Source organism: Mesoplodon bidens, assembly GCF_964165515.1.
Source record: "Mesoplodon bidens genome assembly, chromosome: 5".
NCBI classification, from domain to species: domain Eukaryota; kingdom Metazoa; phylum Chordata; class Mammalia; order Artiodactyla; family Ziphiidae; genus Mesoplodon; species Mesoplodon bidens.
The window spans coordinates 145,641,466-145,665,704 of record NC_138161.1 but is presented as its reverse complement, the minus strand read 5'-3'; the positions used below and the strand labels follow the sequence as shown (position 1 = coordinate 145,665,704).

General features: G+C 48.0%; 1 protein-coding gene across 1 annotated transcript in view; it reads left to right on the top strand.

Moving 5' to 3' along the window:
* BFSP2 (beaded filament structural protein 2) overlaps positions 1-24,239 on the top strand; it is a gene marked incomplete at both ends in the record, with an annotated part of 76,282 nt that overhangs the window by 26,243 nt on the left and 25,800 nt on the right. Inside the window, 3 exons of the mRNA XM_081235376.1 lie at positions 10,684-10,766; positions 16,925-17,081; positions 18,063-18,224. Of these exons, the coding sequence (XP_081091502.1) occupies positions 10,684-10,766; positions 16,925-17,081; positions 18,063-18,224 (402 nt within the window). The remainder of the gene's footprint in view (positions 1-10,683; positions 10,767-16,924; positions 17,082-18,062; positions 18,225-24,239) is intronic.

The following is a 24,239-nucleotide window of genomic DNA, read 5'->3' as shown; positions in this document are numbered from 1 at the left end:
TAAACTCTCTGGGCCTCAGTTTCCCCATCTGTATAATGAAAATTATACAGATGCACCCATTCTGAGGGCAGAGATGAGAGACTGTACCTGTCTCAGGGACACACATGTTAGTGGTGGGGAAAGACAGAAAAATATCAGAATAAAGTCTAACATGACAACTACAGTGATAGAGGTATACCCACAGGGAATATGGGAAGTATAGAGGATGACCAGGGGAGCCTGAGTTGGTTTTTTAAAATTTATTTTATGGAAGTATAATTGATTTACTATGTTGTGTTAATTCCTGAGCTGGGTTTTGAAGGATGGGTAGGAGCTCACCTGGCAGATAAGGAAAGCATGGAGGCTGGATGGCCTAGTTAGGTCATGACACACAGAGGTAGCAACATGAGTCAAGGTCTGGAAGCTGGAGAGGCCCACATCTGTTTAGAAAAATAGTTCCGCCTATAGCAGGGGAGAGAAGAAAAGATAAAGCCAGAGTGAAGAGCAGGGCCCAGTTGTGAGGGTTTATTCAAGAGCACACACCCCTGAAGAAGTTCAAACTGCATCTTAGTAAGTTCATTCCAGTAGAAAGGGGACTGAGAAGCTGGAAAGCAGTTGCTCCAAATCTAGGAAGCAAAGAGAGACAGAGATATCACAGAGGGAGACCAGCTGGCTGCCCAAGCAGAGCCTCCCAGGGTCACTGTATCTTGATGTGCCTGGTGCTCAAAACTCAGATTTTATTAGGGCATGTGTAGAAAATTAGGCCCTGAAGGGCCGGGTCATGACACGTACACCCAGGCTTACATACTGGTGTGTACCGTGGCAGTTAAACTCTTTAGTGCCCAAAGCAAGCCCTCCTATATCCAGCCAAGGTAGCTGCAGGCAGGATGCTGGGTGAGCCCGGAGCCAGAACTTGTGGGAACGGGATGAGGGAGGCCTCCGTGGAAGGTGAAGCCTAGGGGACTTTGTCCTCCTCGAGACAGAGGACAGCCTCTGGGGACCAGGTGCTCCCGACCGCCCAGCACTGTGAACACCAGCACCCACCAGTTCTGGCCTCTCACTCCACGCTTCTCCGACCTCTCCTACTAAGACCTTCCCTCAGCCAGAGCGCGGTGTGATATTGAGGTCAAGGCTTACATGCAGTACAGCTCAGAAGTGCCCACCCTCCTGAACTTGCCCAGAAGACCTTAGCCCTCAGTGTGCCTGATTCTCCCGGGACCCACAGTGGCTGTGACCGTGCTTGGGGGGCAGCTGTCTGGGACATGGCACCCTCTCCACTACCTGATGACACGTCCCCTAACTCCACTTGCAGATGCAACCTTAACTCACTGCGTGGGCTTCGTATTTTCCATCTTCAGGTAACAACTATCAGGTTGAACCAGAAAAGAGCCCATTGGGGCTCGAAGCAAGGCTGGCTAAAGGGGCAGGAATGGGGTGAAGCTCATCAGTGTGGGGAGTTGATACGTTCTGATTTGAGAGTGAAGGGGAGGGAGGTACCAAAGATGATTCTCAGGTTGGAACCAGGTAGGAACCTGGGTGTCCCCGGAGGGTCTCGCCTTCCTCATGGTTGTCCATGAAGAAGCAGCACGACTTCTGGGCTCCTTAATCCAACTGTGTGTCCTGTACCAGACACTGTGCTGGGGATGAGCAACAGCAGGACAGAAAGGCGGTGCCTGGCCTCAAGGAGTTTATATTCTGGCAGCAAATACAGAGATAACAACTAATAGAATAAACAAAACATTGGTAATAATTACAAGCTGTGGGAAGTGTTTTAAAGAAAGTGAACAAGGCAGAGAGGGGCAGAGAGGAAGGAGGTCCTACCTTAGGCAGGGTGATCAGGACGAGGGAGCCACCCAAACACAGGAGAGGGGAGAACAGTCCAGGCAGAGGAGTCCGCACGTGCTGAAGCCTCAAGGCAGGAGAGAGGCCCACGTGGTCCACAAAGACCCGGCACCGGCAGGGTGGAGCCTGTGAGCAGTGGGAAGGTTGACACACATGCAGGGCCTTGAGGGCCGCTGTCAGAAGCTTGGATTTTATCTTAAGCACAAGAAACACCTCAGAAGAGTTTTAGTTTAATTTAATCAGAGTGACATGATCTGATGTGAAGAGTTGAAGAAAATCACTCTGGAAGCAGGATGAAGAATGGACTCAAGCAGAAGAGGACAGGGGATTAGGAGGATGTTGCCGTGGGGCCGGAGGGCGTGATGGGGGTGTGCAGCAGGGTAACAGCAGTGGAGATGTGAGGAGTGGGTGGACCTGAGACACATTGGGGGGGGGGGCATTGACTAACCTTGGTGTTGGATTAGATGTGGGAGATGAGACAAAGCGTGATGTCAAGACGCCCTGGTTTCTGTTAGTCCTGTTTTACTGGCATAGAGCTGGGGCGGGGGGGTGTGCGGTTTGCTTTTAGAGGGCAAACGTTCCATTTTGGTCACGTTGAGTTTGAGACATCTGAGCCAAGTAGAGAAGATGTTGAGGAGAGAATGGTACGCAAGCCTAGAGTAGAAAGGAAGGTTCTGAGCTAGAGATAGAAACGCAGAAGTCATCCGCACATACATTTCAAGCCATGTGAATGGATCAGATAACTCAGTGATTAAAGAGAAAAAGCGCCAGGACCCAGTCCTGAGAACTCTAGCATTTAGAGGTCAGACAAGGGAGACAGACTTCATGCAGGAGGAAGCCGAAAGATGGCCAACAGAGTAGAAGGAAGAGCAGGGGACAGTGGCTCATGGAAGCCAAGAGAGGAAAGTGTGTCTAAAGACGAACATAGCGACACGGCGGGATGAGCACAGAGGAGCATCTGGCTGGCTGGTGACGTGCTGGCCTTCACCATCCCGGTGAAGATGCAGTAAGAGTGGGGTACAGGGACAGATGATGATTTCTTGTTCATTTATTGCTGGAAGCAAGTCATGCTGAGCATTTATCCTAAACTTGAAAGTCAAACAAATGTGAGCAGTGTTTCTAGGGCTCTTGTATCTGCCAGTGCACCAGCCGAGTCTCATTTCCCAGGGCCCAGTCTTCCCCACCTCCACCCGCCTCCTCCCTCACCTGCAGCTCTGGTTGCTGGGATGCCAATATCATTAACTCCAAATAAAGCCCTAATTATACCCTTGGGCCCAAATGATAACCCTTTTGAAAATGCGTCTCATCCTTGCCTTTTTGAAACAGAATGAAGGTTAAATCCCTCACCTGCCACCGCCAGCTCCGTTTAGTTTTCTAACTGCCTCCGCAGTGAGGACGGCAGTAGGAAAGGGTAAAATCCTCATCGTTGTAGCACCAGGGACCAGGGCTTTTCAAATGACGATGGATGGAAAAACTGAAAGACAAATAACATGAAGCCACTAGATAGAAGTCTTCATTCAGCCAACTGTGCATCCAGAAAAAGCAGAGTGGGGACGTGCCAGACCACACATGCCCAGCAGACTCGCTCAACAGTCACTGAACAACTGCTCTGTCCTAAGACGACTAACAACCGTAAAGATGGCTACCATCCATGCTTACCCTGCTCCAGGCATTCAGCCAGGGCTTCGCATGCACAACTATCCCAGGGGGCAGGGAGTGGCATTATCCACATTCTACGGATGAGGAAACTGAATCTTAGAGTCACTTGTCCCCGTAACTGGCCCAGATTGGTGAGGGAGGAGCTGGGGTCAAGAATAGGCCCATGTGGTCATTGCCTGCTTACTGTTTACACTGCGTGGAGAGACGGGGACAAGCTCCGCTGTGGGGGGAACGTGACCCAGATGCAGGATGATTCAGGGAGGGAGGTAGGGAGACAGCTAGGGCCCATGTGCAGCCAGTAGCTCTGGCTAAAAGCCTAGGGGCCATCCTCAATTCCTCTCCCTCACTCTCCCCACGACTGCTCCATCTCCACCATCCCTCAACCACCCTAGTCAAAGCCGCCCTCACCTCCCCTGGATGAGTGCAGGAGCCCCCTAGCTGGGCCCTCGGCATGGCCCCCTGTGTCCCACAGGAGCCAGGGGGATCCACTTACCACGCAGGTTACCCCTGTGCCTGCTCAAAACCTTCCACTGGCATCCCAGCAAATGCCACTTCCTCCCCACTCTTCCCAAGGCCTTTCCCCCAGGATCTGGTCTTTGCCTGCCCTTCTAACTGCATCTCCTACCAGAGCTGCTGATTCCCCAAGACCAGCACAGAGCCTGGCACAGAGGAAATAATAATCACGTGCTGAAGACATGAAGGCAGTGATGGATGAGCGAATAAGGAAGCTTCATAGAGGAAGCCACGTTCGAGAGGAGCGTTAAAGTGGGGAAGGGTTTCTCAGGTGGCCAGGGCCAGGGAGTGTCAGGTGGTAAGGCCAGGTGTTCTAGGCAGAGGCAACGGCGTGGGTCAGGACAACAAGGAGGTCCAGGAGCAGCCTGGGGGCGGCCTGAGCAGGACCGGAGGCAGGTCTGTGCAAAGCAAAGGCTGTCAAAGTCGAGTGTGCATCGTAAGTCCCCGGAAAGCATGTTAAAAAACAGCTCATTAGGACCCACTCCAGAGATTCTGACTCAGACATGTGAGGTAGGGTCTGAGAATGTGCATTTCTCACAAGTTTCAGGTGGCGCTGATGCTGCTGGTCCAGGGACCACACTTTGAGAACCACTGGTGTAAAGTCTGCTAAGGAAGCGTCCACGTGGAGGCTCAAAGGAAGACAGCTCCAGGGAAGTCAGATGAGGCGGCTGCCGGCCAAGCCCGGAGCGGCTTGAGCCGCCCCAGCCAGTGGGCAGCGCCCCGCCCTGCACCGCCCCTCACAGAACACACCCCTGCCCCCCATGACCTCTGACTGCCGTTCCCCTGCCGCTCAACCCCAGCTACTCTCATCCACAGCATTTTAGGCTTTGAAGGTGAATTTTGTTTCTGGCTCCAGCAAGATAAATGGGTCCTAATCCCTTAAAGCCAGCTAATCTCACGTAGCGATTCGCACCGCTGCTACGACAATGCCTCTTTTCAACAGAAGACCTGGTGTTAAGTTACGTAGCCTCGATGGTAGGCGTCCCAGCTCTGTTTGGGCAGAAGGACAGGAAGGAGAAGATGTCACCTGCTGGTGTCCCCAGCACACCCTGTGCAAGCTGCTATCCTGCCCTCCCTTAATTCTGCGCTTGAATGCAAATGTTACATCAGTTTATACTTTTCTCCTACTAGAAAAGCGGGCAGGAGTGGTCCCAGGGTCACGGGTAAGTGTGTTTGTATTCACCGCATCAGGCAGGGACTGTCCATTTGGTATTTTTATCACCTTCTCCCCTGGAAAGAAAAGGTGATCAGAGAAGTGAGGTTAATTTGCATCCACCTCAGCCATAAATCCAAGAAGACCAGATAGCTAATGTACATCTCTCAAAATGTTAAACACAGGTGCCCTCTCCTCTCTAGGGCCTGACAACAACGTTCGCAGCCGCAGAAGCCCCCTGGGCCTTCAGAGTCGGACCGCAGGGCTGCCTCAGCTCTCCTCGGCCTACAGGGCTCGGAAATGAAAGCTCAGGGACTTGGAGTGGGAGACGGTTTGGTTTGATTGCTTGGCGTCCTCACACCCAGTAGGGAAGATGCCTCTTTGTCTTTGTGATGCAGCCCAAATAGGAACCAGGAGTCCTGACTGTTCTATGTTACACAAAGGCAGACAATAGTCCTCCACAACAGTCTCTCTTGATTCTGATCTGACTCAGTTTCCAAAACAGATGACAAAGACTTGCACACTTTCAAGTCACGTGAACCTGGTTTGGCCTTCTGGCTCTACCACATTCCAGCTATGCGATTTGGGCCATTATCATCTGCTCGCTGAGCCTCGCATCCTCATCCATAAAATGATATCAGCGTTAGAGGAGGGCCGTGAGCATTTAGTGAAGTCATGAATATTGAGTACTGGGTGGAAGGTGGGGAACAGTCAGTGAGCTGGGATCTGTGTAACAATTGGCTCTCCATGGATGAAACGCTCTACTTTAGGGTGTTCGCCAACTTCCCTAGTGTAGCTACTCTCACCACAGCTGACATCAAGCTACCAGCATGAATCCAGAGTTGGGAAGAGATGCATTGTAGGACAGCGTTGCATAGTGCTCCCACCTGTCGACTGAAGAAAAACACACAACTTAGAAGTTGAGAGTTAAGTTTTATTAGGGAACCTTACTGAGGACTATAGCCCCAGAGACAGCCTCCCAAATAGCTCTGAGGAGCTGCTCAGAAGAGGCAAGGTAAGAGGCAGGATATATTGGAGTTTTTTCCTGGAAAACAACATGTGGTTGAATATCAAAAGATTACTGCTAGTCACAAGAAACTGACATCTCAAGTTGATGATTTTAGTGCTTTTCTATATAAAGGAAGATGCAGCGTCTGGGCTCATTGAAGTTATTTCTGCAATGTGCATCTTAACTCCCTGGGGCCAGTATCCAAAGCACAGAAGACTTCTTGTTTTTCTCCACCCTGAGTTCTCTGGGTGCACCATGGGGCTGGGGGCAGCTGCAGGGGCTGATGGCCGGGTCCTTGTAGAACTGGAATGGTGGGCAACATTCTTTGTTTACTGGAATGGCAAGCAGTGTTCCCTGTCCACACAGCATTACAGATACAATAGAAGCAAATGACCTCAAAAGCAGAGGTGACCGTCAAACATAGTAAAACAATTAGGAAATGATGAGTAGTCATTGCCTTTGTATTTTGAGTATTTGTTACCTTTGTTTTTAGTATAATTTATGTAATTGTAAGTTCACATAATTAAAATGTTCATGGTGGCTGTGTTTACCAACCGGCTCACGAAACTCCTGAGATGTTTATTTAACAGTCTGCCCTGGCAAGCAGGTACCAGCCAGCTCCAGCATGTGAGTGGGCCACGCCTGGAGGCAGTAAGTCCAGCCTCTCTCCCTCTTCCTTTCCTGTCCTCAGGCCCGGGGAAGGCTTCATGGTTTTCCCAGGTATAGAGACAAAGATGGTCCCTGTCCACTGCAGGCACCACACTTACTTTTGGCCTTGGCCACCATCCCAGTCCTCAGCCTGTGCTAAACCTCAGCCAACGCCCCAGCCCTGGACCCACCGCCTGGCCCTTTCCCGGCTGGGGGCGCTGAGCCCCCCCTGGCACCCAGAGGACGTGGCTTCTCTGGGGCCGAGGGGCCGCGGGAGGACAGAGGAAGCCTCGCTATCCTCAGCGATGGCCTGGAGGTCTATTTTAGGAACCAGTCTGTGGAGATGGGGAAGCACAGCCAGCAAACTGTGCTTTGGCAAGTCAGGGCCTATAATTACCCTCCACTTGAGGGTCGAATAAACCCCTGGTTGTTACTAAACAACAGTGAAAGCAGGAACCTCCAGCTTCCCTGAGCCCAGAGCTGCCCAGCCTCCTTGGACAGACATTAGACAGAACCTCCCCATCTGCTGGGCAGCGTCCAAAGTGTCCCAGTAAGGAGAAGCAAGGACACAGCCCTGGCCTCGCCTCCCATCAGCCTGTATCTCCTACCGACTCCTGCACCGTTGCTCCCGGCAGCCTCTTTCTTATGAAGAGTCTGCAGTCCGCTGGGCAGATGTCACCGATTCACACACAGGGGACAGCTGCTGCTGGGCAGAGCAAAGCCCAAGTCAAAAGGCAGCACATGAAAGCGGTAGTGTGTTTGCTCTGGACGGTGGGCCATAGGTGACTGCATCCCCAGGCACCTTTCTGCTTTTCCAGGATTGCGTGCCTCTGAGTATGGTACACATACCCACCACGCCCCAGGGTTGGGGTTTTTATGTTTTCTGTCCACCCCCTGCATTGCATGCTTTCAAAGCAGAAACAAAACAGAGCTGTACCCACGTGAAGAGTTTAAGCCTCAAGCTCCCTCACTTGCACGTCCCCCTTTGTATTAGTAATTTTTTATTCTTTTTCGTAAAGGCAGTCTCCCAACTTGTACAAGCTCCAGGCCCACATCTGCCCGCATCTGGCCCTTCATGGCCACCTACTCTAGAGCATTTTGGAAGCCATCATCTCTGTAGCTGGGGTTTTTGAGCCCACAGTCTGGACACCTGCTATGACTCAAGGTCCCGTGCTAGGGTGGAATATTTGCCATGGGCACCATTGTGAGAAAACAAGCAGGGTAATTGCCCTGGGCTGCAAATTCATCATCTGTGAAATGGCATCATGGAGCATCCAAAGACAAGGAAAGGGGCTCCTAAATGTGGGTGCAGCAGCGTGTGAAGGAGGACCAATAGAGGGCTATAGGTCAGAGCAGCCAAAGCTAGTTCTCAGAGGCCTCACATAGCCAGAGCCTTTGAATGAACTATACTCAACGATATTAACTCAATGTTCTTATTTTCTGTATTCTTTTTTTTAACTTAATTTATTTATTTTTGGCTGTGTTGTGTCTTCGTTTCTGTGCAAGGACTTTCTCTAGTTGCGGCGAGCGGTGGCCACTCTTCATCGCGGTGCGTGGGTCTCTCACTGTCGCGGCCTCTCTTGTTGCGGAGCACAGGCTCCAGATGCGCAGGCTCAGTAGCTGTGGCTTACGGGCCCAGTTGTTCCGCGCCATGTGGGATCTTCCCAGACCAGGGCTCGAACCCGTGTCCCCTGCATTGGCAGGCAGATTCTCAACCACTGTGCCAACAGGGAAGCCCCATCTTCTGTATTCTTGATGCTGTGGGAGCTGGGGCCTCACTGACAGGGAGAGACGGCCCCATTGCAGGGCTAGTGAATCCTAGAGATAAGAACCACTTACCTGTGAGCGAGCCTTTGAGATGCAAACCAACCCATCCTGAGTCAATATCCCAACCTGCCTCCCCTTGCTGGGGCTCACACTCCAAGAGGCAATATTCCTCCGCTCTGACCACCCAGGGCTGGGTACCAGACAACAAGGGACCACCCCTATAGCCCAGAGACCATTGAAGTTATTCAAACCAGCCAATCCCAGCTGCTTGCACTGCTGTGCCCGTTCCTTCCCATGAAAACCACAATAAAGCCTTTGCCCACGCTTTCCCCTCGCCCCTTCTGCTTCCTGACCAACCTGGTTCGTCTCTGTGTTGCCCTACATGGTATGGCTGCCCCCTCCTCTTGGGAACTGTAAGTAACAAATGGTCTTTGCAATGTCAGTTGTCTCCTGATCTGTTGGCCTCTCCATACCAGAATAAAAACAAAATCCCAGGTACATCTTAAAACATCCTTCTTGGGGGCTTCCAGAAAATGATCTCCAGACCTGGGACAGGGGAAGACCGGGAATAGCTCACCCATGGCCACACAATTCATTCATGCAGGCATTCACTCAACAGGTGTTGATGGAATGTCCACCACAACCAGAGCTTGGAGACACAGCAATGAACAAGGAGTTGACCCTGGGAAGGGCCACTTCAGCACAGTGGGTTGAGGGCTTTGCTGGGGAAACCGAGGGAGCACAGGCGCGGACCAAGTCCCATATCTGGGTGGAAGGGATGGTGCTCCCCTGTTCCAGTAGGGTCATCCTGTGTTGTTTGTCCACTTCATTGAATTTCCCACCAGCAACCTCATCTTCTCTCTGCTGCAGCCCTGCCTTGATGCATACTGGAGAGCAGGCAACTGGGGTCTTCCCGTCCCCGTTCTTTCTTATCTTACTCCGGTCTCTGACCTCTGGTGCCAGAAGTCCTTCACCAAGTCGGTGAAGAACTTCCAACTCATTTACTTTCAAGAGCAAAGGACTGATAAGAGCTTAAAACAGTGATTTACAACCTTCTTTTTCTTTCAGTTTTATGTATTTTTATTAAACATAATTTACATATAGTAAAATACACAAATCTTAATGGTACAGCTTAACAAATTGTTACATATTATACATCAATGTAATCACCAGATCCAGATATGGAACATCTTTATCACTCCAGAAAGTTTCCTCAGATTTGCATCCTTATTTTAAAGTAACAGTTAGTTTATCCCCATCCCAAGCTGAAGATTATCCGAAAGCCAATATGTAAAAAATATATTTATTTTAAAAAGAAGTTTCTCAGGTTAAGAAGATGACTATCCTCCCAATCCCCACCTGTGGGGAACCCTGAGGGGTGCTGAGGGCCAAGTTTGAAAAATCATTCTTCTCCATGAAACCCCCGAACTGTATGTACAATATTTATGGACATACATAAACTGTATGTACAATGTTTATGTTCACATGTATGTTCTGAGGGTGGACAGAATTCTAGAGCTGAGCTGTCCAGCTCTGGAGCCAACTGTGGCCACCTGTGGCTATTTAAATGTAAATTAGTTAAGATTAAATAAAAGTAAATGTTCAGTTCTTCAGTTGCCTTTGCTACATTTTGCGTGCTCGGTAGCCACGTGTGGCCACTGTGTTGGACCACACAGTGTAGAACAGTTCCATCACCACCGAAAGTTCTATTGGGTAGCACTGGTCCAGAGATTTCATCAGCTTCCCAAAGGCATCCATGACCAGAAAATGTTAAGAGACACTAAGTCAAGCCAGTGAAACTTCATTTAAGGAGCCAGAAATTTCACTGGAGAGCCGAAAGCTCATCATTGTGACAGAGGCCACAGACAAGTCTGCCTTGAGTAATCTTTTCGCTCCAAAAATCCAACCCTAAAAGCCCTTAGAAGACACTGAGATTTTATGTTTTAGTGTCTATCTCGCCCCCTGCTTCTTAGAGAGGGACACTTGAATTCTAAAAACATTTGCCATTAGAAAGTGCTCTCAGTGTCCCAGAGCCTCTGTGCCCAGCATGAGGCACCATTTGAAGTAGGAAGACATCACAGTGACCTTGTCCTTTGTTGTGTGGTCGTTCTAGGTGGGCGACGCAGTCCTGGAAAATGCACGGCTCATGCTGCAGACGGAGAATATCCAGGCTGGCGCGGACGATTTCAAGGAGAGGTAACACTCCACAGCCGAGGGGACAGTCCCTCCGTGCCCCAGACTCCTGGGCCACTCGGGTAATGCAGCCCCAGAGTCTGCAGCATGCACCCTAGCCTCATGGAAGGCTGGGTGGGATAACAGCATCCCCAGGAGAATCCAGAGCCAAGAATATCTGGCTCAAACCCTCCTTGTAGACACAAATCAGTTCCAAGGCCTCAGAGATTTTGCCAGTGTCACTTGGCTTAGAGCAGAGGTCTCAAAACCTAGTGTTCATGAGAATCACCTGAGAGACTGATAGAAAACGCAGCTTGCTGTGCCCACTCTCAGAGTTTCAGATTCAACAGGCCTTAGGCGGGACCTAAAACTTACATTTCTAACCAGTTCCCAATGATGCTGATCCTGTTGGTCCTGGGACCAAATTTTGAGAACTACTGGTTTGGAGCAATGCTTCTCAATCCTGGCTGCATATGAGAATTACCTGGGCCCTTCAAACTGCCAGCGCACAAGCCCCACAGACATTAGTGGGGGTGGGTCCCGGCCTCTGTATTTTTAAAGTCCACCAGGCTTTCTTATGTCCATCCAACCTTGAGAGCCACCTCTTTGGAGTCTAATAGTGTTTCCTATAATGTGGCTGATGAAGATCAACTTAAGCGGTATAAAGATAAACGTTTTAATTTTAATAGTCATGTAGTTACTTATTTATAAATTTATCTATTTATTTATTTATTTTTGGCTGCACTGGGTCTTTGTTGCTGCACACAGGCTTTCTCTAGTTGTAGTGAGCAGGAACTACTCTTTGTTGCAGTGCACGGGCTTCTTATTGTGGTGGCTTCTGTTGTTCCGGAGCACAGGTTCTAGGCGCATGGGCTTCAGTAGTTGTGGCACAAGGCTCAGTAGTTGTGGCACACAGGCTTAGTTGCTCTGCGGCATGTGGGATCTTCCTAGACGGGGAATCGAACCCGTGTCCCCTGCATCGGCAGGCAGATTCTTAACCACTGTGCCACCAGGGAAGTCCCAGTCATATATTTTTTAATTATTATTATTTTTTTGCGGTACGCGGGCCTCTCACTGTTGTGGCCTCTCCCGTTGCGGAGCACAGGCTCCGGATGCGCAGGCTCAGCGGTCATGGCTCACGGGCCCAGCCACTCTGCGGCATGTGGGATCTTCCCGGACTGGGGCACGAACCCGTGTCCCCTGCATCGGCAGGCGGACTATCAACCACTGCGCCACCAGGGAAGCCCCATCTATTTATTTTTATAGTTACCTTCTGTTTATGGCCCATGAAACTGTTTTTCCACTACAGTACTACCATTTATAGTGGCAATTTAAAATTTATTTAATATAAAGAGCTTTTAAAGTTTATTGATTTAAGATTTACTCTTTAAGTACATGAATTTAAGTAACAACATAAAGTAACTAATGATACAGAAGATACACAGTTAGTGCAAAATCGTGTAAGTGAGTGGGGTTTGCAAAACACTGGCCTAATGGAGAAGCAAAATGAAGATGCCCCTTTTATGGATGAACACAGTGATTTTGAGAATATTTTGAGGGGAAGGTGTCCTGGGAGTTGAGCAAATGGGTGGATGATGGGATTGTTATTCTCTAAATTAGCAAAGATGAAGAGAAAGGCATATAGTTAGGAGTCTATGGGGAAGACCATGATCCCATGGCCATTCTTATCTTAGGAATAAGAAGGGTGCTATGATGAAACAGGGAATGTCCACCATCTCCTCAGATCCCCAGTCACTTCCTTTCTTTAAGACCAAGCTTACCCACCTGCTAAAAGGCCTCCTTTCATGCCACTCTGGAGTCAAGGAGGCTCTCAACCAACCAGGGCTGCCGTCTTGCTCAGCACTGGTAGCCAAGGTCAGAGGTGCACAAAGAAGTGTAGCCATCATCCAGCCACTGACAACTCTCTGCATGGTAAAGACAGATGCCAACTGGGACTTCGCTGGTGGTCCAGTGGTTAAGACTCCACACTCCCAGTGCAGGGGGCCCAGGTTCGATCCCTGGTCAGGGAACTAGAGCCTGCATGCTGCAACTAAAAGATCCCGCATGCCACAACTAAAAAGATCCTGCATGCCACAACTAAAAAGATCCCTCATGCCACAACTAAAAAAGATCTTGCATGCTGCAACTAAAGATCCCATGTGCCACGACTAAGACCTAGCACAGCCAAATAGATAAATAAATATTTAAAAAAAGATGCCAATAGACATCGAACTATTCACACTAAATTTAAGGTAGAATTTAATTAAGTGTGATAAAGGTAGCATCTGACTGAAATGTTTTTCACTCATTCATTCATTTATTCCTTTTGGCATGAACTCATTCATTCATTTGTTCATTCATTCATACATACCTTTGTCCTGCCATTCAACAGAGTAGAATGTAAACTCACCGAGAACAGGGGCTTGGTCTATTTTGTGCCCCAGTGTATCACCAGCACCTAAAAGAGTGCCAGCACAAGATAGATGCTCAGAAAATATTTATCGAGGGCTTCCCTGGTGGCGCAGTGGTTGAGAGTCCACCTGCCGATGCAGGGGACACGGGTTCGTGCCCCGGTCCGGGAAGATCCCACATGCCGTAGAGCGGCTGGGCCCGTGAGCCATGGCCCCTGAGCCTGCGTGTCCGGAGCCTGTGCTCCGCAACGGGAGAGGCCACAACAGTGAGACGCCACGTACCACAAAAAAAAAAAAAAAAAAAAAAAAAAATTATCAAATGAGTGAATGAATGAATTCAACAAATGTTTGAATGTCTGCTTTGTGCCAGGCTCCTTGCCAGGTACTGAGAGTGAAGTGAATCAGGCATGGTTCCTGACCTCAGTGAGCCCACAGGTTAGTGGCAAAGACAGAGGGTGAACAGACAGTGATTACTGAGCAGATGTGCCATCACTGAGATGAGCCCAGATGAGGGGGGTCATTTAGCCTGGTTAGGGAGTGTTGACAAGAGATGATGCCTGATTTGGGTCCTAAACTCATGTAGAAGTTGAACAGGCAAATAAAGTAGGCATGACTTTCCAGGCAGAGGGGACAGCGTGTGCAAAGGCAGGAGGACATTAGAAGACATGGTGCGTTAGTGGAATCCCAAGCCCCCCAGGATAACTGGGGCATATAGAGTGCATGAAGGGGACACAGATCCTGGAGGACCGTGCCAGCCATTCCAGAGGGCTTGAAATTACCTGAGAGCAGAGGAGACCCATAGAAGGGGTTCGAGCAGTGGCTCATCATGACCAGATTTAGCTTTAAAGGAAGCTTTGAAGGGTGGAGAGGACAGGCAGGCCAATGAGCAGGAAACAATGGGAGTGAAGGGTTTGGACGGATGGAGAGGCAAGGTCTGGATTGGGAAGTAAGCTGAGATCGGATTATTGCGGATGACACTGAAGGCGTCTGAGCAGAGGAGTGACTCCATGTGGTTAAGGAGAGTCACTCTGAGGGCGGTGCTGTGGGCCTGGGGAGACAACGAGGGGCGTAGTTCAGGGCCTGCCTGGGATGGTAGCAACGGGCAGACTTGAGGGGTGGGTTAAAGAACTAACTGGCTGGATTTGAAAATTATCTACATAGATAGCCTGAAAAGAGAAGGTTAAAGGTAAGTTCCAGACTTTGAACCTGGGTAATCTAGAAGGTGATTCTTTGAATGAAATAGAAAATTGGGGAGGGAACGTTTACCTAAAATTCAGGGTTTGATAATAAGTTTGGTTTTGAGGAAGCTGAGTAGAGCTGATGGTGGAGCAGCCAAGCAGAAATGATGGGATGCCATAAACAATGTTGTGTTAGAGTGGCCTGCAGGTCAAGGCAAGACAGCTCTGGGTGTCATGAGCACCCAGGGGTTCTAACCGAAGCACCATTCAAAATGGGGCAGTGAAAAAAATGCTCAAAGTGGAACAGCAGCCTTGGGGGATATCACAGAGTTATCCCTCAGAGGACTGCCAAGAAAACGGTCTGTAGGAGACCAGAACCTCCAGTCATGCTGAATGGATCATGTGCTGAAAGGGACCAGGCTCCCTGGAGAGGTGAGCAAAATAGGACTCCAGAGGCACGTGGGGGATTCTTCCAGCTTGGGTCAAAAGAGACTAATCCCCGTCATATGAGTATGAGTGGGTTTCCATTTCAGCTGGAAGGATAGGACTTGTTTCCAAAAGAACTAAATGTTAATAAGAACGCAATCCTTCAAAAAGAATACATTTGGGTAGAAAATCTAATTCCACATATAGAGCACAGAAAAATGCTTCAGAAACCAGCCCCCTAGTGCTGATTCAAATGTACAGGTCCAGCTCCGAGGGAAGTCTCTGGTGGTATGCCACAGGACTCTGTTTTTTTAACTGCAAGGTGCTTGAAAGCAGGCGTGGCAAAGTGGCAGATGAGACAAAGCCAGTTGGGGTGGTGAAGGGTAGAATGACAGGATCACGATTCTGATCCCATACATTGGAACAATGGACCAATGACATGGAAAGAGGAGAAACATAAGCTCCGATTCCTGGGTTCAAATACCAGTTGCACCCAGGAGGACAGGGAAATTGGGCTGAAAGTAGCTTTTGTGAAAAATGTTCAGGACGTCTACTTGGTAGGAGACTCAATATTAGTTAGCAGCAAATACAGCTAATCAAAATGAAATGAACAAACATACAAACAAACAAAACCCACAATACAAATCTTAGGATCCGTGATGAATAGAATTAAAGGGTTTAAACAAAGGAGCAGACAGTCCCACAAGATCCTGAAGTAATCAGGTAACATCTGGAGTTTTGCATTTCTTTCTCTGTATCACATTTTAAGAAGGACACAGACCAATTGGAGCATTTCAAGTCGTTCCAAAAGTATATCTTAAACCTGCTGCTGCAAAAACAAAAATGAAAAGGTCATAGTCCCTGCCCTCAATAATGACAAATATGAAAACCCATTTGCATGAAAAATGGAGGAAGGAAGTAGGAATGCTTAACCTGAGGACAAAAAGTCTCGGAGGGGTGTAGGGGATGGAGATGGGGGACAAGAGAGTGACATAAGAGAGTGTCTCCAAATATTTGTAGGACTGCCAGCGGAAGGGTTAGACTGACTTTGGGTGTCCAGTGGGTGGAACTCAGACTCTTTCAGGAATAGAGACTAAAGCTCTTGAAGGAAGCAATTTGCAATAGTTAGAGCTGTCCAAAAATGGCATGATGGCCTTGGGAGATGATGAGGTCCCCGTTGCTGGAAGTATTGAAGCAGATCCTGCGTGATCACCTATCAAAAATGCCATCAAGGGATTGTCACCAGGCAGGAGTTTGGATAGCTGAACACGAAAATCCTTTAAAATTCTAAGACCTTAAGAGGCTTTCTGAAATGAGAGGTGTGAGATTTCTCCCTTCTGTGGATGGATGAAGGTAAGGTGTGAAATTTGGCTGAGTGGAAGGCCATGGAAGAAAGGAGTGCCACTGGGAGAAACTGCCAGAGATGTTGGGTAGTTTCAGACTTGTGTCTGCGTGTATATGTGTGCCTGTGTGTTTCTGCATATTTCGCATGCAAATCCAGGTTTCTGGTTTCTCAAGAGAAGGGCGTACCCCTTCCCACGCCGCAGTGATGGGGAGGGCTGTGCAGCAGCGCCCCTTTAGGTGAAGCATGTGCTATCCTACACCTGTCAATCCCCACCTCTTGCTGTTGCCCAGACCTGGCCCTCATCCCTCATCTACATTCCCCACTTGGTCCCTGAAGGCATTTGGGTTTGCAGCCACGGTCCTGAAATTTTACCTGGGCTTTTTGGGAGAGGAACCATGCATGTTCTTCATTTGGGGATCACCAGCACAAAGCCTGGGACTTAGCAGATTCTCAAGTGATGTTCGTTAAAGGATTCCCGGGTGAAAAGGATGTCAGATCAGCATAATGATGAGAGCACTGGTCCCTTACCTGGATCTGGCCTCTCGGAGAAGCTTTCCCTAGAGCTCTGTGCTTCCAGTGCCCCATGAGGATGGCACCTAATTCATCCAGGTGCCCTGTTATCAGAAGTTGGCTGCAATCGCTTTCATTTTAATAAATCAACAGGCAGCAATGGCATTAACAGTGTCCTCAAACCCAATGGAGCAGTGACTTTTAACATTCATTGCCTAAGTATCCCATAATTGGTCTGTTGGTCACATTTATAATCTGATTATTTTTCTCTGGGGTCACCCAGCTCTGCTGATTGAGTGCCTTTCCCTACAGATATGAAAATGAGCAGCCGTTTCGAAAGGCGGCGGAAGAGGAAATTAACTCTCTGTATAAAGTCATTGATGAAGCGAATTCGACAAAAAAGGATCTGGAGAGTCAAATAGAAAGCCTGAAAGAAGAACTTGGCTTTCTGTCAAGGAGCTATGAAGAGGTAGGAGGGGGCCCTCACCTGTCGGGCTGAGCTTCACAACACAGGTGACGCTGCGCGTCGCTTGCCCAGGGCTGCAGGCACAATGCCAGGACAATATTTCCAGCTTCTTGTAGTGGGTGCGGTTACCCTGAGTTTCAAACTCAACTGGCTTCAGGGACCAGGCCGGTACTTCAATGGGGAGGCAGCCGGTCCAAGCAGTCGTGAGTGATGGAACGTGTGTTGAGTGGAAGGGAGCATCCCCTGAGCTTTCTAGTTCACACTGTTTTTTCAACACTGTACTGGGCAAACAAAATAACTCCGAGAGTAGACCCAGGCTGTGGTTTAGTCACACTCAATGAAATTTGGTCAGATCGTTGAGTGACAGGACTGAAGGGGACCGCCTGTAGTGATGTCCAGTGTCCTGCAGAACTGCAGTGATTCTAAACAACCTCACACCGGTCAAGACCCAAACATCCAAGATCCAAAAAGTGCTTGCAGTTGGAAAAAGTCAAAACCCATTTAACCATGTTCACATTGGGAAGTTCCTTCTTTTGTCCAGCTGTAAGCTAACCAGGAATCAATAAGCCCACTTCCTCCTGTCCTTAGCTCCATAGTTTGTCACCACTCTCCAAAGGTAACGTTTTAAAAACTCGGCAGTTATCTTTAAATCTCTTTCCGCCTCCTCTGACTTTATGAAATTCATAAATTTCATCTTGCTGTTATTGCTTACTCTGTGTTGTTATTTATTTATTTTGATCTTTGCTTTGGGTGGGCATGGGTTTGTGAAGAGTAGCCTAAGAAATGCATCCTGGGGAAAAGAGAATATAGCGCCCATGCTGGGAAGAGGACCAGGGACTTTGCCCGTCTTTGTGAAGCCCCATGTCTGGCAGCAGCAAAATGAGAAGCAAAGTATTGCCCACGGAGCTGGGCTTCGGCTGGCTGGAATTCCGTGTCTTTTCTTTCTCCTCTGGAACTCACTGAGGTATATGTTGTCATTTTCAGGATGTGAAAATGCTATACAAACAGCTGGCAGGGTCTGAGCTGGAACAATTGGATGTTCCCATTGGCACTGGGCTGGATGACATCCTTGAGACGATCAGAGTTCACTGGGAGAGAGATGTCGAAAAGAAGTGGGCGGAAGCGGGAGCCTTGCTCCAAGCTAAGGTAAGAGGCAGGACCAGCACCCTCCCTCTGCCCTGTGCAGAAGGAGGCCAAGCAGAGGTGAGCAGCAGCCAACATGCAAAAGAAGAAAAGCAACCATTTCAATCTCGTTAGACAGAAAAGAAATGCAATTTAAAGCAAAGCTTTTGGTTTACCTGTCTAAATGCAGAGAAAGTTTTAAATGGTAATACTCAGTGCTGGCAAGCCTGTGGAGATGTGGGTGATCTCCTGAGCTGTTGGGGAGCACAAACCCATGTGACGTCTTTGAGGAAGGGATTTGATGACATGTACCAAGAATCATAAAATGCTCCTGCCTACCACTTGAATAATCTAGACCCCATCCTAAAGATATAACTGAAAATACAGATAAAGTGTACATCCAAATAGACCCACTGAAGCCTTCATTATTATAAGGGTGAAAAAAATTGGGAAGAAAACCAGATAAATATTTAATAACAGGAGAAAGACTAAGCCACAACCTAACCATGCAATAAAATATCAAGCAGTTATTAGAAATGATATTTATGAAGCATTTATAGCAATATGGGAACTGCTCAGGCAATAAGGTAAAATGGGGAGAAAAAAGAGAATACAGATTGGTATGTACCAGGGGTCAGCAAACTTGTTCTGTAAAGGACAAGATAGTAAATATTGAGGCTTCCTGGGCAAGATGGTCTCTGTTGCAATACTCAGCTCTGCCACTGGGGTGTGAAAGCAGCTGCGGACAGAAGGTAGCCAGTGAGCATGGCCGTGTTCCAATAAAACTTTATTTACAGAAACAGGAGGTGGGCTGGGTGTGACCTTCAGGCTGCAGTTGCCAACCCCTGCTATACACAGTAGGTAAAGCATTCAAACAAGGAAACTAGGCATCAAGAAAAGGTCAGAACACGGTTTATTGTACTTCAATTATACCTTAATAAAGCTGTGAAGAAAAGGTCTCCCTTAAAAAAAAATCAGAAAGAAAACTCTAAACTGTAAAGGTACTAGCATTAGCAGTGGTTGTCTTTAAGTGTGGGACCCATCTCATGTTGTGATATTTTTTCTTTCTTGCTTCCGAGTTTTTCTTAAGTTTTTTTTAAAGTAGTATGAATATAGTCATGGGGGGAAAGCATCTTTTATTAAACCTCATAAATAAGAAAGGAATTAAGCAGAAAACAGAATGCACAGGGTTTGTCCTTCCCTTCCCCTTCTCCCACCCATTCATGATTCTGGAATTCTGAGGCAGAGGATTGAAAGAGCAGAATAGGAAAGAAAGCATGAAGGAAGTGGGAAAAATAAAGTAGAATTTGAAAGAAGGCAAGAGGGCTGCTCCTGATTTCTCGGGGACCACCGAGTGGGTCTCAATCCTGACTGCACAACGACATTATTTCAGTGCACTTTCAGAAACACCCAGGCCCAAGACCAGTTAAATCAGAAGGAGGGGAGGGACTTCATGGTTTTTAAGCTCACTGAGGATTCTAATACACAGTCAAGTTTGGGAACCACAAGAGTTGATAAAAAAACTCCCAAAAGAAAACCGGAGGACCTTTTCTGCTCTTTCTTCTCCCAGCCCTCCTCAACCCCTGCCCCCCAGGTATCAACAGGAAACTTCCCCGCAGGGTCTTCACAAGTCTGGATCCCCCAGTGTTCTCCAGCCCAGAAAACATCTTCCACTCCCCAGTGCTCCACCCCTTACCCCTTCTCAAAAGCTCTTCTTTCTAACCTTCAAATCCTTGGGCCAGGTCACTACAAACAATTTCCACGGTAAATAGTGCCTAGTCGCTCCATGAGATGCAACCCCCGTAACCAGTGAGAGGCAAAATAGTCGCTCCATGAGCTACAACCCCCGTAACCAGTGAGAGGCAAAACCACACAGAGAGAAAGTGAAACCAAAGCATATATATGGTTTGGGTCCGTTGCTTCTTAGGGGACTCATGACTATTTATAATTAATGACCCTAGAGACCATCAGTCCCATTCCCTCATTTTAGAGGTGAGGAAACTGAGACCCAGCGAGGGCAGCTGATGTCCCGGAGTTGCACGGCGGGTTGGAACACCGCGGCTCAGCTCTCCTGGCTCCCGACCCGGGATCGTTTCCTCTGCGTTAGGTTGTCACGTCTCCTTGGCTCCGCTTCCGAAATCACAGTGGCCCAGGGACTTGCAGACTTGTTTCTGCCCCAACCCTCCTGGGGTCTACACCACACCATAGTGATGATCTCTTTGGGAAAGGGTGGAGGGGTATTGTAATTAACAGAAATTAATCCTGCATAGTGTGAAAAAGAAAAAAAAACTTCATTATTATTCACCCCTCACCCTCTTGAGAACCATCACCAGCCCAACAGTCCTTCAAACACTAATTCTGAACAGATTCATTAGTGTTGTTTTAATAGAGTAATCTGAAAGCTACATCTCGGAGAAAACAGACAGTACTTGTTTCAGTTTGGCCATGCTCCCTGGGCCTCTTGCCGAGAGGAAGAGCTCAGAAAATATCTGCAGAATGAGTGAATTCCTCTAATCATCAACAGAGATCAGAACTGACAGCCAGAAGTCCTCCAATAAATAGTTTTGTCAACTGCCGTCATGCCCTCGGGGGCTGACTTTTGTCCAGCCTAAACATCGTTTCTTGGCTGCGAAGCGCAAATGTGAAATGGTTTAGCACGCACTGCTTTCTAAACATTCTGCAGACAGAATACAGACATGTATTTAATTACCTCTCAGCGTGGAGAGGCTAAAAATTAATTGACACGATTAAGTTGTCTTCATTTAAGTTCCTCCAGAAACTGATCCTGAGACAAATATTGAAGTGTAGGTGGTTTCTTTGGAAGTTGCGGGAAGCAGAGAAGCAAACAAAGAACACGTTATCCAACTAGCTCCCACTGGGGGAGACTGGAGCATCCCCATGGGGGCCTGGGGAACAGTACAGAATACAGGAGAGGAGGGAGGTGAGGAAGCTGGGGTAGTAATACCCTCTCCCCTCAGTCATCTGCCATCTGCTAGCAGAGTGACCTTTCAAAGACTTCAGAGAGAGCTCCCAGGGAGAGGTGCAGAATCTGACAGTGGGAAGGAAGCTGGGGATAACTAACATGTAATGGCCCAAGGAGTCAAGGTGGATGTCGTCAGCAGCTGCTATCACTTTCCTGCCAACTCTCTTTATTCCTTAATCAGTAAAAGCTTATAACACTAGGTTCTCTCCAGCCACGGTGTTATAGATGTCAGGAACCTCAGTGGTCCAGTCTTTGGAGCTTCTCAGGTTGCATGATTCAGTGACTGGGGGATCACGTTGGTCCAGAGAATTTCCAGAGTGTTTTAAAGTCTGGCCCTTCCTTTTCTGTTTGATGTGATTACCCAACTCAGGGTATTTGGGGATCCTTCGAGAACCTCCAGCAGCATGCCATACCACCCTCCACACCTCCTCCTGGCTAACCATGGAACACACTTCTCAGTCTGCAACTGACAGACCTTAAAAAGACCACCTTGGGGAATACTGAAGGGTCACTCTTATTCACCTGTTTCCTGGATTCATGTGCTGAGACATTTCCACTCTGTAGAGTGACAAAAAAAAAAGAGAGAGCCCTGAGTGCACGTATGCTGTACACTGACGTTGGCTAGATTAAGATGTCTCAGTGCCCTTGCTTCCTAAAACTTGCGGAACTTATGGATACATCGAAATCGTCTGTCAGTCATTGTTACAAGACCTAGAATTAAAAAATAAAACTGATAACCATGTGAGACCATTCGTGCTGGCTAGACAGACCTCTGACATCCTTTCTGCTCATTCAATTCTCACAACAGCCTCAAAAGCAGGAACTCTTGTTGTTCCCATTTCACAGATGTGTTTTCTGCTACCGGGAAGGAAGGAAGGGAGGGAAGCTTCCCTGCAGCGAGGCTGTTTCTACTAAGTATTTTTTTCACAAATGCAAGCATTTCAAGCATCATATCATCAACAGTAGAATGAAGTTCCAGGTAGCCAAAAACACACTTTCAAAAATATTATGCAGTTGGGCTTCCCTGGTGACGCAGTGGTTGAGAGTCCGCCTGCCGATGCAGGGGACACGGGTTCGTGCCCCGGTCCGGGAGGATCCCACATGCCGCGGAGCAGCTGGGCCCGTGAGCCATGGCCGCTGAGCCTGCGCGTCCGGAGCCTGCGCATCTGGAGCCTGTGCTCCGCAACGGGAGAGGCCACAACAGTGAGAGGCCTGCGTACCACAAAAAAAAAAATATATATATATATATATATATAATGCAGTTATAGTCTTTCATGTCCATGTCAGTCCATCATGATACATATAATCCCATGTTTCTTCCAACTGACCTTTTCCTTACGGTGTGCGGTCCTCCTGGAAACGGGGCCACCCTGAAGGCTAAGGGCTCCCAAAGTTTCAGAATCAGGCTGCTTAGGGTTCGAAAGGTTGACCTACCCCACTTCAGTTTCCCCTTGATGGGATTGAAGGCCCTCCCCTCAATTCCCAGAAGCCAAATCTCTGTCCCTTGTTCACTGCAGCTGGGTGACATGCACAGTAACCAAAGGCTTATTCAGTCACCAGCGTGAGCTGGGGGCGGGTGGCTCCAGCTCCTAGGAGCCCCTCGGGGCCAGGAACTCCACAACAAATAGATCTCTCCCTGCTCCCTGCCCTGACAGCAGGTCACACTTGCCTCAGATCAGTTTAAGGTATTTGTGGTCAGAAACTTATCTGAGCTCTAAGCATCATGCCTCAAACAGTCAGGATGACAGATTGTGGAGATGGTTAAGAATGAAGAGAGGTGAAGAGATGGAAATGAACTGCGAGGTTTCTGGTTGTTGATAGTCTTAGAGCTGCAGGAGGCACCAGACAGTGCCCTCTAATGGAAATCTCTGCAGTGATGGGGCTGTTCTGTAATCTGTGCAGAGTCCAGTGTGGCAGCTCAGCCACGTGTGGTTACTGAGTGCTTGAAATGTGCCTGATACAGCTGAGAAACTGAATTCTTAATGTTATTTAATGTTTATGACTTCTTACATAAATATCTACATGTGGCTAGTGGCCTCCGTACTGTACAGCATAGGTCTAGATCTACCCATGAGAGACTAGAAGACTTGGGTAACATGTCACCATGTCATCCGTATTCACAAACAATAACTTGCTCTGTGAGGGCAAGTATTTTATACAGGATGCTGTGTCTATGCCTTTTCTTTGCTTGCTTTTACCAAGAAGATTCAGTATTTTCTAGGATATATGAAATTAGATTAAATGGATTTCTGGCACTCAACTGTCCCTTGCTCTAGTCTCCAAGACAGCTTAATGTGGTCCTGCCATGACAGCCAACTGGGAGAGTTCCTTTGAGAGCGCAGAACGCTGAGAGCATCTGTAATCTAGGGGTCCCTGTGTGCTGATGAGTTGGCTATAATCTCAATGGCTCTTCTGTGAAATAAGCACTGGCTTATTCCTCCTGGTGCGCTCACAGCAAGCACTGAAGATGAGTCACCTAGCATTTCTAAACCTCAAAATACGTCACAGAGCAAGTTTTGCAAAAGGGCCTCAGCTTGCTTTTATTTCTTTTTTTATTTATGCATTTTAATATCTAATACCTTAAGGGACTTGGTTCAAAATTCAAAATGATATACAGTGAAAAATGTCATCCCACCCATGTCCCAGCCACCCAGTCTTTGTTGTAGGGTCAGTCAATGTTTTCCTTTTCCCATGTGCCCTTTCAGAGACATTTTATGCATGTACAAGAAACTATGTATATATTTTCTCTTTTAACACAATTAGTAGCATTCAGAACATATTGCTTTTTAGCTGCACAATATTGTACCACAGGGGGCAGCAAACTATGGCCCACAAGCCAAGTCTGACTTGCTGCCCGTTTTTCACAAATAAAGGTTTATTGGAACATAGCCATGCTCATCATTTACATATTGTCTATGGCTGCATTTGCATTACACCAGCAGAGTTGAATAGTTGCAACAGAGACCACCATATGGCCTGCTAAGCCTAAAACATTTACTATTTGGCCCTTTACAGAAAAACTTGCCAACCCTTGTTCCAGCTAACAGGTATCCCAG